The sequence below is a fragment of the Zalophus californianus genome, chromosome 10 (assembly GCF_009762305.2).
Source record: "Zalophus californianus isolate mZalCal1 chromosome 10, mZalCal1.pri.v2, whole genome shotgun sequence".
NCBI classification, from domain to species: Eukaryota; Metazoa; Chordata; class Mammalia; order Carnivora; family Otariidae; genus Zalophus; species Zalophus californianus.
In genome coordinates this window covers 37,582,867-37,598,423 of record NC_045604.1, presented here as the reverse complement: position 1 = coordinate 37,598,423, position 15,557 = coordinate 37,582,867, and the positions used below count along the sequence as shown (strand labels likewise).

At 43.3% G+C, this 15,557-nt stretch overlaps 1 protein-coding gene across 2 annotated transcripts in view; it reads left to right on the top strand.

Moving 5' to 3' along the window:
* The window catches only part of INTS7 (integrator complex subunit 7), a 103,019-nt gene extending 92,461 nt beyond the window's left edge, over positions 1-10,558 (top strand). For both annotated transcript variants that reach the window (XM_027613388.1, XM_027613387.1), the window contains 3 exons: positions 894-992; positions 2,509-2,694; positions 5,860-10,558. In XM_027613388.1, coding sequence (XP_027469189.1) covers positions 894-992; positions 2,509-2,694; positions 5,860-6,147 — 573 coding nt within the window. In that variant the 3' untranslated portion in view covers positions 6,148-10,558. The remainder of the gene's footprint in view (positions 1-893; positions 993-2,508; positions 2,695-5,859) is intronic.
* The last annotated feature ends 4,999 nt before the right edge of the window (positions 10,559-15,557 follow it).

Below are 15,557 nucleotides of genomic sequence, written 5' to 3'. Positions count from 1 at the left end.
CCAGCTGTGCCGCGGATCACAGTTTATGGCAACCCCGAGCTGAGAGCCCGCGCCTGGGCTCTGTCTCTGCAGCCGGCTTCCCTGCTCCGATACCTGGGAGCTCTGCTGCACTCAGGCATCCCCGGTCTCTCTGTGACCCCGAGGGTCCTGAGACCACACTGTCCCGTGAGGGTTTCACCCCCCACTTAGCCACTGGAGCGACGTCCCTCAGCGGAGCCGACTTACAAAAGTTCCGATTTTGTGCTCCGTGGCTCTAGCACTTGCCAGAAGTGACCAGTGGAGGCCCCCTCCCCCGCCGTCTATCCTCCCGAATATCGCCTCGGATTCACTTCTCCGCACACCCTACCTTCCAGAAAGTGGTCGCTTTTCTGTTCAGAGAGTTGTTGCTATTCTTTTCTTTGATCTCCTGTTGAGTTCGTGTTCAGAATGGTTTGATCCCTATTCAGCTGAATTCCCGGGACCAGAGGAAATTTAGGTCTCCTACTCCTCCGCCCTCTTGCTCCTCCCCCTCTTTATCATATAGTCTTGATCCTACTTTACCATATGAGAGTGACTCTATATTGTAGTATCTAAACTAATTATATAATAACATATCTAAGAGCTCTAATGCTACAGAAATGCAAAATTTGTGCATTATTTGGCCTGGAGGATTTTCTTCTACATTTACTCCTTATTTTAGTAAATGTACTTTAAAATAAAAATCTGCAGTTGTAATCCTTGACATGAATGATTTGGCAAACATTTGGGTGTTATGCCTGTTTACTGATTGGTATATACCTTTGCAGTAATCTTATGACCATTTGTACTTTTTAAACTTCTTCCTGAAAGTACCATTTGTTGATGAAATTTGGAAATTTATTTTTATTTGACTGAGTTTTTTTTTCCCCTCCCAGCATACAGCATGCCTCTGCAATGCCATCATTTCCTTGCTGAAAGTTCCTCTTTCGTTTCAGAGATATTTTTTCCAGAAACTGCAATCTACCAGCATCAAGGTAATACTCTACCAAAATATGGAGGTTAATACAGGTTAAAAACCCAGTTATCTTCTGGAATACATGGGCTATAGCTCTGCTTCGGCGTCTTACCTTTGGTTTTGATAAAACTTAGACCCTTTAGTTGTAAGTTTTTTCTCCCTTTATTAAGTGGTTTGGTAAAGGTAATGGGATTTGGGAGTTAAGCCCATTCCCTTCTTACCTGTCAGTACCAGGTGCAGTGCGACAGGCACTTGGGTACCTGGAGCTCTGTCTCTTGTCTCCAAGAATAATTTGAGAGGTTTTCATCGTAAGTCCTCTACGAGGATCTTGAGCTGAGTTCGCATCTGATTGGGCTTTTCAGACCCCATTTAGAGTAAATCAGGTCTGGTAAGACATTACCAGTCCTACCTCCAGAGCGCTTTTGTCTGTGAATATCAAGTTTTGAGGAGTTGGCCAGTGAGAAGAGCTAATATTTTTAAAATATTTGAGCTCTCCAAATTCAAAAGCTATTTTTGATTCAAAGAATAAAATTGTTGGAAAAGGTGGAAAACTCAACTCCAAGAGATTTCCTAGATGATCCCTCTGTCAATAAATGTCTTCAGTGCACTTTTGCATATCCATTTGAATGCTTTTGATTGTAAATAACAGGGCATTCCATTTCAAAATGACCTGAATCACGAGAAAAATTGATTATCTCAGATAAGATATCTTGAGGTAGGATGTGTGCAGGGTTGACTGATGCAATGCTTAGCATCATCAAAAAGACCCATGTCTTCCATCTTTTCATTTAGCAGAATTTGGGCTTTCTGTAATTTAAGGGTATTTGGGATTTTTAATATGTTCTTAAATAAAAACTCTAATGAGAGGTTAAAAATGTTATTTGGTTGCGTTCCTGGGTGGCTCGGTTGGTTGGGCGACTGCCTTCGGCTCAGGTCATGATCCTGGAGCCCGGGGATCGAGTCCCGCATCGGGCTCCCTGCTCAATGGGGAGTCTGCTTCTCCTTCTGACCCTCTTCCCTCTCGTGCTATCTCTCATTCTCTCTCTCAAATAAATAAATAAAATCTTTAAAAAAAAAATGTTATTTGGTTCATTTGTGGAAATTGACTTTTATACCACTGTGACTTGATCATATATGTAATTCTAGAATTTTAAGTTCACTTGTCCTTGAATTTAGTCTATTTAAAATTACATAAGACCAAAGAGACAGCAGCTGGACATGAAAGTTTACATAGTGCATTTCCCTGCTGGAATTGGTTCATTGTCAAAGAAATGCAAATACAAATAAGGAAGACTAGGGCCTTCACTGTTTTCTGATCCTCAGTTACCCTCACACAGAACTGGGATTTGGTATTGAAAAGAGGCGTTAGGGAGAAGGACCCCTTGACTTTAAAGGTGCATTTGTCTGGGTTTCCCAGCAGTCAGGTCATTAGCTGTGTAACGTTGTAACCTATAGACAACAATTAGCACAAACATGTTTGTTGGATGAAAGCTTGTTCTTGCTTGTGAGCATTTGTCTTAATGTTGCTATTCCAGCTTGCTCTGTCACCGTCGCCCCGGAACCCTGCCGAGCCCATCGCTGTTCAGAATAACCAGCAGCTGGCGCTCAAAGTAGAGGGAGTGGTTCAACACGGATCTAAGCCAGGACTCTTTCGCAAAATTCAGTCCGTCTGTCTGAATGTTTCTTCCACGCTACAGAGTAAATCTGGACAAGACTACAAGGTAATTTAAAAAAGAGGCAGAGTTGTGATACGCGTTTTGTTAGCTCATTCATGGAAGTTTTCCAGTGATTTTCATGGTTAAGCAGATTGCAGTTACACCTCCCAGGGGAAGAGATACGGACATAAGTTAAAAGCACCTATTGGAGTTTGAGGGGGCTGATAAATAATAACCTCTCTTTTCTCTGCCTGAACCAGTTGATAGAGAAAGCATCCAGGCAGACAGAGATCAAAATATGAGCCTCACTGTTTAGCGATGGGGAAACCTAGCTCAGGTGCCTGCCAACAAGGACTTCCTAGCCTTGTACTTCTGAATTGAATTTTCCCACCCAGCCTCAGCCTGTGCACACAAGAGCCTGCCCCTATAAAATCGATGGCAGGAAGGAGCATCCTGATGTCCAGAGAAGGGAAAGAGAAGGTCTTAGCTCCCTGTGCTCAGTTCTTACCCAAAAACTTAGCAGTCAGTAGAATTCACCTCCTCCCCTGGAGACCAGTGTTGTTCATCTCATGAAAAGTCCCTCTACCTGGAGGGAAACATCAGCCTCCCTATCCCTCTTACCCCCCAAAAGCACACATCTAATTATTTTTCTCTATTTTAAGTAGATATTAGCATTTTCTAAAGAAAAAGGTAGACAACATTGACAGACAATGGTCAGATAAAGTAAAATCTTCCCTTACGGGTGTAACCCTAGGAATTTCCTGCTTTGAGAAATTATGAGGTAGGTAACCAAAAATCATGCTTGCTTTGTTAGCCGGGGCCAAGGTGCTAAATACCATGGAATACCAATATTCCAAATGCAGAACGTTCCTTTCTTGAGACATCTCTTTCCAGTTCCTTGGTGGCTTATTCACAGAAAATAGAACAAGGGAGCAAGTACACAGTTGTGTGAACAGAGTTGTTCAAATGCGCAAGATTGGTTATGTCCAGGTTTATTGTGGGCATACTTGAACTGAGCTCCATAGTAAGGAAAGGAATTAATATTCTGTAAAGATATAAAAAGAGAACATTTTATTCTCTTTGGTGGTTTTTAGGGAGAAGGTGTGGTTTAAGCCATTTTTATTTCTTTTCTTTGGTAACCTTCTATCCCTTCTTTTCCCACCCTGATAAGGCTCAGGCTTCATTCTCTTGCTCTCTTTGATTCCTACAACACAGACTGTGGTGCCTTATGTAGCCCTATGTAGCAAATATTTGATGAATGATGACAAAACCATTTACTGTATTTAGAGTACAACTGTTATGTTTGGACAATCCTTAGGTCGTAGTGAGAATTTACATAGTTAACCTACCTCTGTCTGCAGCTGTGTCCCCGCTTAGAGTTTGAAAGAATAGTAATTCTCTTTGTTCCTTGTATATAATGATTTCTACTGTTAAGAAAAAAATATTCAAACCAGGCTTCTGCTTATTAACTTACCTCTTGAGGCATTGCTTAAAGTCAGGAAGCTGATATAATAAGTCATGTAGTATAAGATTTGTAATGTTACTTGCGGTGAGTTTTCAACTTGAAATGCATCATCCGTTCAGAGTGATCAGGTTGCTTAGGCCTAGCTCTAGTCCTTTTAAGGAAGTTCATGTTTGGTAGGCATATTCTTTAGGGACATAAAAACCCTACAGAAGTTGTGCAAACAAACAGAACAGGGCCTATAAATAATCCTAAGATCTCGAATTGGTCAGTGACTTCGTTTCATCGACATTACAGGTAAATGTCTCTGGAAAACTGACGTCAAGATATGCTCATTTAGTCACAGAGTTTCAGGGCATATTTATGTCATTTTGATTAGGCAACAGAAACACACACATAAACCTAGAGCAATCTGGCCAAATAGTCGTTAAGTTTACCTTTATGTGTGTTCCAGAGTAAGTGTCTCTCTTGGCATACTTCATCTTGGGTACAGGTAAGGGTGTACCAGAGGTGTTATTCTGTTTTTCAAAGGACAAAGACATGGGTGTCTAGCTAAATAAGTGAACAAGCCCATAAACCTGTGTTTTATAATATATTGTGCTGCCAGTCTGAACAAGATACTGAGTATTAGGTAAACACTGTACAAGTTCTAAAGTTAATTTGTTAAAGGAGGGAGGAACAGTTGCATTACTGAAGCAATATAAAACCAGACTAGTTAGGAGGAAGAACCCTAACTTGTATTTACTTAGTGTTAGGTTCTTTTTCAGTCTCTTAGATTTTAAACTTCCTGCAACAGTTGATTGCTCCCTGTTTCTTCAGAATATCTCCTCACAGAGTAAAGAAAAGTAAAGAAAGATGGGAATTGGAGTTGGGGTTGGGTAAGCAAGTGTAGTAGAAGAAAATTTTCTCTTCCATTGTCTTAGGGTCTCCTGCTGGGCCTAAGATTAAACTGATATTGAGGCAGATTAACATGAGAAAGGCATACATGTTTGTTAGAATTGTACCTATACATGGGAGTCTTCACAAGACAATGGAAACCCAAAGAAGTGACCAGAGCAGAAAGCTTACATAACTTTTAGACAAACGGTAAATTTGTGAAGACAGAAGACAAGGGCGAGGGGCAGTAAACTAGGGAAGTGATTGGGAGAGAGGGAGTGGGGGGGCACCTGTGGGAGATAGGGGTTATTCTAGTTTATTTGTGGAGGTACATTTCAGCATTGACTTCCAGTCTCTAGTGATAAGGATGTTCTCCTCTTCTTGGTATAGAGAAAGGGCACTTTTCTCATGGGAGGTTTTATGGCCTGTTTTAGGTAAAAATGAGGAGGTCAGAGAGCCCTTCCTCCATCTGCTGTTTCTCAGGTGCCTTTAAGCTCAAAATAATGTGCCAAAGCAGCATATTTTGAGGTGGCACGTCCTGAGCTCCTTCACAAGGAAGAAAGGCCAACAAAGGAAGGGGTTGAGAAGGTCTCCGGGAACTCGTTCTACTCAAGGATAGTGAGGAGGCAGGATCGCTTAATGGTGGAGAGTGTAGGCTCTGGAGTTAGCCTGCCTAGGTTGCCTAGCCTGCCACTCCTTAGCTATGTGACCTTGGAGAAATTACTTAACCTCTCTGCCTCAGTTTCCTTATCTAGAAGTCAAAGGTAAAAATGGTACCTAAACCTCTGGGTTGTTTGTGGGGATTAAGTAAGCACTTCATATGGGGCCTGGCTCCCAGTAAGCACTCAGTAAATGTTAGCTATTATTGTTATTTAACAATTTTTTCATTCCAGATACCCATTGACAATATGACCAATGAGATGGAGCAGAGGGTTGAACCTCATAATGATTACTTCAGTACTCAATTTCTGTTGAACTTTGCTATCCTTGGAACACACAACATTACAGTAGAATCTTCAGTGAAAGATGCCAATGGTATTGTATGGAAGACAGGTCCCAGAACTACCATATTTGTAAAATCCCTGGAAGACCCTTATTCCCAGCAAATTCGCCTACAACAACAGCAAGCCCAGCAACCATTACAACAGCAGCAACAACGAAATGCCTACTCACGGTTTTAGCCACATGAGGAATGCACTCCTGGCTTTATAGGAATTGATCAAATGGGCAAAAATAATTTGATTTTTCATATGGATTCAGATACGAAAGTTAGAATGTGGAGTCCATTTATTCATTGGTTTCTATAATGTAATACTCGGGGGGGAAAAAGGGTTTGTTTTTCTTTAGAAATTTAATTTGAGAAATAACTAGGTTCCTAGCCAACAAGATTTTTTGTCCTTGTTCCTTCTTAAACCAAGTCCTTTATCATCTGCCTGACATTTTCATTGTTCTATTATTGTTTTTATGTTGCTGAGCCTTTCCTTTCGCTTTCAAGAAAAGTCATGTATTGGGATCACTGCATTTATAGATTTGACTCCCTGTCCACCAAAATACATCACTCGCTACCTGGCACAGACCTCTCATTCTGAGCCAGGCATTGGGAAATTCTGACTGGTTAGTACAAAGTTGACCTGTGGTAGCAGAAACCAAGTCCTTCCCTGGATTGACTTCAGTGTGTCCCCTGAAATCCAGTTTTCTGGATTTTGAGAACATGCAGTCTAGCCGAATTGAAACATCCTGCTATATTATTTCAACTACTTCACCTATCTTTTCTATGCTAACACAGTCTTAATTTATTGTTTTAGTATTTAATTGACCTAAAAAAACAGCTAACAATTACATACAAAAATTGGAGATTAATCATTTGTGTTTTCTAGTATGTGTATTGTTTTGTTTATAGTATAGACTTTTTACATTATTTCTAAGAGTGAAAAAACTCACTCACATGTACCATCTTAATTTTTTAAATTAGGAAGGCAGATCTTTTGATTGGTTTGGTTTCTTCTTGGCAGGTTATGTAATACCAGACTTGATTGTCTAGAAAGAACAGCCTCTTTATAACACAACCTCAATTATTTGGGATGCTCAGGGAATAGAAGTTTTCTGGTTAGCCAGAAAACCCCTTTTTTTCTATTTCAATACTGATTGAAAACTTATAATAATAAACTTTCTTGTCTTAACACGGTATACTAGTTGTAATTTACCTGTTCATTCTTCATTTGGGATCATTCAGTGCTCGGGATCATGGTTTTCTAAACATCAGGGATCCTAGGGTTGCAGATGTTGTTGATGATTGGACAGTTGGGCTGTAAGCAGCTCCTATGATGAAGCAGGGCACATTCCCTGGAGGCTTCCTTTTTAAATAAATCTCTCATTTTCTTTGCTTGTGTTTTGCTTTTTTTTTTCTTTAAAGACAACATTAGCTCAAAGGGGAAAAAAAAATGAGTTGGTTTTTCTTTTTTCCTTGTCATGTCACCTCCAGTGGTGAGAAGTGATTGGCAACTCAGATTCCTCTGAGATTGCCTAGCTCCGTGAGCTATTGTCCCAGCAAAGCACCCTCTCCTGCCATTGGCCAGAACGTTGTCATAAAACATGTAAGTCCCCAGTGTCCACTGAGGATGCCATCCCTTTAAATGCGGCCTGGTTGTGGACTGTGCACGATGTGGACAGCTGTGACAGCACCTGGGAACACAGGCCCGAGAAAGAATTGCCAGAGCGGTGCAGAGGAGGTATGCAGGACCCCTTTCTTTCTCATCAGGCGTGGAAAAAACTGGACCAGAAAGCACAGGTTGCACTTTTGTTTCTGATGAATTAGCTCTGTGACCCGGGGCAAGTTACTTTATCTCTCTAGAGTGGTTTCTTTGTAAAATGACTGAATTAGATTAGATCTCTTAACTCCAATCTAGAGTTTTATCAGGTGACTAAAAGACTAAAAGACCAAAAAAAGAGCTCTTTTATGGGGGAAACAAAAAAATTTTTTTAAATTCATTGTCTATTTTCAGAATGAAATTTTATAATGTCAATTTCAGGTTTCTGCTACTATTTCAAGGCAGAATTCTCAAGAAAAGAAGCAAATCTTGTAAGCCACAAATTCCCCCCAGTTCCCTTTGAGACCTTCCCAGATTGTATGTTCTTAAAAGGCTTTTTTGATAGCTACAGTTATAAACTCTTTGACTGGATGGCTCCTGGCACAAACTTGGAAAGGAATTATTAATAAAAACAAATCCAAATAGTTCAGACTAGGAAAACAACTCTATGAAGCAAAAAAGGCTATTTTAATTGAGTGTGTCCATTAGATCCAGGATTGGAACTCTGATTTTATGTTTGGTATAATGTCTAATGTTCTTGGCATCAACTGCTAAGCAATTATTTGAGGTAAGGGGAAATTGCATTTATAATTTGAACACCACGGTAATAAATGAAAAGAAAAAGAAATACTCAGGGAAAGATGAAGGCAGGAAAGATACACAGGCTGATTGTGAAGTGAGCATGTCCCCTGAACTTAGAAATATGGTTAATAAAGGGTGCTGGCTGATTGATTCTAGGAAGACAGCTAATTTTTCTCTGTTTAGCCACTTTGCAATATAACCTGGTGGCTCAGAGCACAGTGTCTGGAGCCACACTGTCTGGGTCCCAGTCCTAACTCTAATTTTATGACCTTGGGCAAGCGATTTGATATCTCTATGCCTCAGTTTTCTTACTCCTAAAATCAGGAAATATAATCGTGCTTCATGGGAGAGGTGTGAGGATTAAGTGAGTTAATACAGAATTAATATATGTAAAGCATTTAGCATGCTCCTTGCACAGAGTAAGCAGATATATGAGTTTGCTAGCATTGTTACTATTATATCCTCCCTAATACTATTTTTCACGGTGTTAGATCAATTCTTAATCTTAGCATTTTATTTATTCACAATAAAAGTTACTGCTATTTTGCTACTAAACACACATTTAAGCTATCTTCCCCTCATTTTCAATTTGGGTATATCGAATAATAACAAAATAATGTTGACCCAAACAAAATGGAATTTCTGTCTACAACCAGTATTATAAATCCTATTAAAATATTTAAAGACATATGTACAAAGAAAATTATGAAAGTACTTTCTAAAGCTGCTGATTGTCTTCAATAGTGACAGTAATAGTATATTGACTATTTAGAAATTAAAGTACTGTTATATTCCAGCTTAGCCTATGAGATCTTGTGATACAACCTTTGTAGCTCAAACTAACCAAGGTGGCAGATAATGTGCGTCACTTTTCACATTAAGGTATGGTTCCCAGAAGAACAAACCAACCAAACAAAGATCCTCAGACTAGGGTCCCAGAGATGTCAGTTTAAGTTCTATTTATAAGACTCACTTGCCATGGATCCTTAGATCGGTCCCTTGGTCCTTCTGTGCCAATACCTGCCAGCATTGAGAATAAGAGGATCCTGCCACTTGTTATGTAGCATATATGCAGCATTCATCCAATAGAATTTTCTGTGGTGATGGAAATGTCCTAAGTCTGGCTGTCCAAAATAGCCACTAGCCCTATGTAGCTCTTGAGTGTCTAAAATATGGCTAATGTGACTGAATCTTTTATTTACTTGTAGTTCGGTTAAATTTAAATAGCCTCGCGTGCCTACCGCTTGCAGAATTGGGACAGTGCAAGAGTGAAAAGAAATGAGATTCACTATTCCCTTAGGACCTAGGTAATTCTTAAATAGATTTTAGATAAGAGGTCTATATTGGAATTCTTTGGCTAACCAAAGCGTTCACATGGAAGATTGTAGATGACAAGGGAAGGCATTTGGGGTTTGTGGGTTTGCTTTGCTTCTAGTAGTACTGTGTTGCTCAACCAAACAGCTGGCCCTGTTCTTTCTATAATTTGCTCTTGGATTTAGCCTTCGTCAGTCACCAACATTAAAAGGACAAGGTCCACAAGTCTGGTGAATGGGCTTAGATCTCCCAATAGCCGGAGGTTACAGTCTTTCTTTCCATTGCTTGCCCAAGAACACAAAGACCTGTAACACCACGGGCTGAGTATTTTATTGGCTTGACTGGAGCGAGGCCATTATTATTCTGTATTATCTCCCAGTCTAAAGTATTCATTCTATGAGTAGTTTAATTTGTAATTGCAATTGGGATTTAAACAGAGTGAGTCATAGTTTTCTCCTTAACTAGTAAACCAAGACCCGGAGCCATTGATACCCACTTTCTAATGAAGAATGCTAAGTGTTGTAAATTTGCTTTTTTCAAATCTCCCACAGGTACAAAGCATTTTTCAGTCTTTATCTTTTCCCTTATCTTCCTTCTTACTTGCTAATCTCTCCTGAAGCAATTCTGTCCTGCGCAGTCAAGTTTGTTGTGCAATAATTGTCCTCTGTTTAGATCTGGTTAAAGATTGGAAACCTTGTGAAATGAGTTTGGGGATTATCTTCCTCTCAGATCATGTCTACAAGGTCTAGCTTTTGTCTTGTGATACTTAGCTGACAAACTGACATTAAAAATACTTTTATTGTGGGCGCCTGGGTGGCTCAGTTGGTTAAGCGACTGCCTTCGGCTCAGGTCATGATCCTGGAGTCCCGGGATCGAGTCCCACATCGGGCTCCCTGCTCAGCAGGGAGTCTGCTTCTCCCTCTGACCCTCTTCCCTCTCGTGCTCTCTATCCCTCATTCTCTCTCTCTCAAATAAATAAAAATAAAAAATAAAAAATTTTTATTGTTTACAGAGAATTATTTTTAGCAAATTATAAAGGTGAAATAATACGCATTCATTTGGTATTAGGAAATGAATCAATCAGCAAAGTGAACATCTCTACCCTCACAAGACAGGATGAGTTAAAGAAAATCAGATTGTTTTACAGAGAAAAAGTGTTCTCTACTTTACCTTTTGGTTTTCTTGGGAGATTTCATTTGTGGATTTTGATGAAACTTATTTGTGGCTATGAAGCAAAAATATTTCAGATAGAAAAGACAACATAGAGCTAAATTAGACTGAAGAATTATGAGACGATATCAATGTCGAGTTGTGTTTCCAAGGCCGTAGAAGGTGAGAATAGGCCGTGCTGCCCCGAGTTGCACCCCATCCCTCTCCCCCCCCCAATGGAGGCAGTGAAGATAATGATGCTTTTTGCCTATGTGTCATCTCTGAGATGAGCAAAGTGATGACAAATTGTTAACACCTGTGGCCCCCATCTTGCTTTCCCTTCCCCACCCCCACGCACCGGGCAAAGGCAGATACCAGGAGGGTCAGTTCTGAAGCCCACCACACACACACACACACACACACACACACACACACACACACACACACACACACACACACACACACACACACACACACACACACACACACACACACACACACACACACACACACACACACACACACACACACACACACACACACACACACACACACACGACAAGAGTAGATGAAAAGCCTATTGTGGAAATGCAAGTGGGGGAGAAGGGCTTCCCAGCGCTGAGCCCCGCACTGCGCCAGGCTCTGACCTGGGGGTGGGAAATGCAAAAGGAATCTGACAGGGAGAGCCTCAGGCAACTTATAGTCTATAGACAGAAAAAGAAAAAGGAAAAAAAAAACTTGTATTTTTATAAAAGCCATTGACAGAGCCCAAAAGTTGCCATTTCTGAAATTCTAATAGCGTCTCCCCTTGTATGTAACAGGCCAGGCTCTTAGGTAATTAGAAAATTGCCATCATTTGGCATTTTTTCCTTTCGCAGCTCTTGGAAGTGCAAGTGTTCCTTCCTTCTCAGAGAGCCTCTTGACATAATCAGGGACAATTGGGCACCTATTCCTTGGAAGCCAGAGAAGAACATAAGAGCATTTGGAAAAAAGATACACCCCTAAAGTGTGACGTCAACATTTGGCCTTGAGGAGACAGGAGCTTACACTCCAAAAGAACTAAATATTGTCTCATGTTGCAGAAAGAAACTACTGCTGATTCTAGCCAGGCCGTTGGACGACACAAACCTCCAATGTCACATTTCAAGGTATCAGGGCCTTGGGGAGAAATGACTGTAATCACAGAATCACTTAAGCAACATCAGATCTATCCTACTTAGTGGTTACAGTGTCCCCTGGGATGCTCAAAAGCTTATTGGCCCTGGCTAGAATTGTCTCTCAGGGAGTGAGCTCATTAGGAATCTCTCCTTGAGGGCCCTTGACACAGGAGAGGGCCCATGAGTCGGTCCTAAGCGCTACCTCTCCCTCCTTCCTCACCCAAGTGGCTGACCAGAAGTAGCTGATGGAAAGCACTTTTCCTTCATCCTGAGCACTAGAGGTACCTCAGCTGACATCACAGGGCTCTGTGGCTCAGCAACATTCGTCTAAGCTGAAGTTTGTGAATTTGGACAGATTCCCCAGACTTATGCCAAAGGCACAACCAACAAGGACACAATTTTAAAACAGGTGACCCTTTTTATTCATTCACCAAATGTTTATTGAACACGTATAGGGTACCAGGAGCTGGGATTGCAGTGATAGACAAGCTCCCTGGGTTTATAGCCATGCCATTTGTTTGTGCACAGACCATGGGAGGGAAGGCCATGGGAAACCCACCATGCTCTTGATTATGCTGGTGGGCCTGAGCTTCCTGGGTAGTTGATCATTTGCTCCAGTGAAAGGGGAGAAGAATGGGTTTGGACAGGACTGTCTGGGCTAGAGTCACTGCTGTTTCCAGTGTGGCCCTTCAGGAAAGCACTCAGGCTGAGTTCTTCCTTATATCCAACCCCTCTCAGCAGTCGACCTCCTGCTTCAATTCCCCATGTTTGAGGGAAATGGAAAACTCCCCAAAACCATGGTCATAGGGAATTAGCTCTAATCACAACACAGTCTCCCCTGACCCCAGCTGTGCCACACTGAACAGCCCTTCTGTCCCTCCAGACCGGGCAGAAGCATCCTCCCTGTCTCCTCCAAGCAGACGTGACAGTTGGTATCCCTCTGTGACCAGTAGCAAGTTTAGTCTTGTGTGCAGTGGTCCGCTACCTGCTGTGTTGGCACAGATGTGGACAAATGGTGGTGAAAGTTGCCATGTGCTGTTCCTGGGAAGAGACCACTCCCTCCATGTCCCATGCCCCACACCAACCCCCTGCCCATTCTGAGTCAATGTTTCCTAACATCTCTGAGCCTTGGCTGATGCTTCTGTGAAATGGGGCTAATGACTGCCCTGTTGAAGAGCTGTGTGCATCCAATGCAAGGACCCACCAAGTGCTTCTGTGGGGGAGTGGGTGGCGCGGGTGGTGCGGGCTGGTGGCCCAGGGGATGGTGGGGAAAGAAACCCCAGCCTCATGAAAAAGTGATGTTTCAGATCATCTCTACCTTAAAGGAAGATGATGTCTCAGGGCGTTTGAAGACCCTAAAGGTACTAAAATGTCTTAGACTCACAAGAAATGTATTATTCTCTCTCGGGAGGAGGGCATTTACGTTTACCAGCATCCCTGTCAGCACAGACTTTGAGCCCCCCCCCGGGGTGGGGGGAGGAGACAAAACAAGAAGTGTCATGAGCGCAGTGAGCCAACCCAGGCTTCTCTGTCATTCTTTCTGAGTTATTTAGCAGCTGCACAATAAGTGGGCTTATAGCCAAACTCCTTTCTTGCCATCAGATCTATTGTATAAGCCCCATGACTCAATGGACACTTGCTACCTGACTGAACATAACTATTTTCCTATTGAGACTTCGCCATTTTCCCCAAATGCAGAACATGAGGCAAGGGGACTTGAAATTGAGAAGTTTAAGTTGGGGAGAAGGAAGAACTTAGTGACCTGTGAAAATAATTAAGGAAGAGGCATTAGGACTGTGTGAGCTCTGCTGTCCAACCACAGGGATGCATTTGCCAACAGCCTCTCTGGAGGCAGAGGGGTGGACTGTTTGACCTCTTGGCCCCATTCCATCAGCAGGCACTCCTGAGGGCGGCAGGCTCCCCAGCGGAGGGCTCTGCCTGGGAGAGGGGGTGCGGCCCTTCTCCCCCACCAAACACATGCCCTCCAGACAGCGCTCAGGCAGTGCGGCTGCAGGTAGAAGTCACCCCTGCCTGCCTCTTTCTGGCCTTAGGGCAAATGCCTCTGGCCATATCCCAGAATGACATCAGGGGAACAAAGAAGTGGGGGCAGGGGGGCAGGGGTGCAGGGGTCGGGCTTGACGGCTGAGAAGAGAGGGCCGGTGAAGAGGTTATGTTTCCTCTCACCTCCTAAGTGTGTCTGAGATATGTGTCTAGGCAGGGAGAGGAGCTGTCCTACTTTTGAGGGAGGGGGACTGTCCTTCACAGCTCCCTCCTTCTCTTCCCACTACCCTCATTCTCGTTCACAGCCTTATTATGTCTTCCTGGGTAACACCTTCACTTTCTGTTTTCCTTGTTGCCCGTTTCTGTGTCCTCTTGAGTAATCCTTACTTCCCATTGCTTCCCAATTCACTCTCGTCTGGTCCAAAACTTTTATTCCCGCTGGGTTCCCGAAACAGCGCGAATTCTTCAGGGTATCACCGAAGACCCTCCACAGTGAGACGCCAGCCTAGCAGCCCCGCGGGCCTCACCTCTCGCCACACTAACACGTATATCTCAGTCTGTGGAAAAAGCTAGCATCCTGGACATCCCCGGAGCTCAGTCTGCACAGTCTCACCGTCACGGCTTTGTTCATATTTTCCCCCTGCTTGAATCCTCTCTCCATCACTGAAACGTCTGTCCATCCCTCCACGCTCAGATTCTCCAGCCAGAAGCAGGAGTCAGGGTTCCTGCCTGGCCTGTATCGTATTCAGTCTGGTGTGAAGCGATCAGGCTGCCTGGCCCCTGGGGTCAGCATAAAGGTGGACACATGGTGGCTAATGGGGCCCTGTCCTGCTGATGAGATCCAATGACTCCCTCCACCGCCCCACCCCCCATCGGCCTCTGGCTCTTCTCAGGCCTCCGGTGCTGGCTCACGTCCCTGCATGGAGCAGGCCTGTCTGACCTGCCTGCTAACCCCATGTTCACCTTGGAGACAAGAGGTGTAGAGCAAGCTTTCTACTATTTCTGAGCCTTGAGCAGTGTAATGGCGGGAGCACAGCCTACTGGCCAGTGGAGGCCCGGAGTACAGCTCAGGCTCTCATCTGAGGCCTGAGGCAGGAGGGAGTGGACCAGTACCTAGAGCTCGCAAGGAAAAAAAAAAAATTTTTTTTTGAGAGAGCGAGTTCAAGCCAGTGGCTGGACTGGACGGGGGGATGGGGGAAGCAGCCGGGAGGGGCAGAGGGAGAGAATCCCAAGCAGTCGCCTTGCCCCCAGCATGGATCCCGACACGGGGCTTCATCCCCCAACCCTGAGATCAGGACCTGAGCCAAAATCAAGAGTCAGACATTTAACCAACTGAGCCACCCAGGTGCCCTGAAAAAAAATGTTCAGATCATTTATCCGACTCTTTCCTTGGAGTCCTGTTCACTGTCCTCCAGCACCAGCTGGAATTGGTCAGAATTTAGAATGCATTGTTTAGAAAGTTTTGGGTTCCCCTGTTTCCGGCCAGGTACTTCCCTGTCCATCCCTCCTTCCTCCTTCCCTTTCTCTCTCCCTGCCTTTTCCATGGACTGATTGAGTGCTTGTTACAGTCAGGGCCCTGCA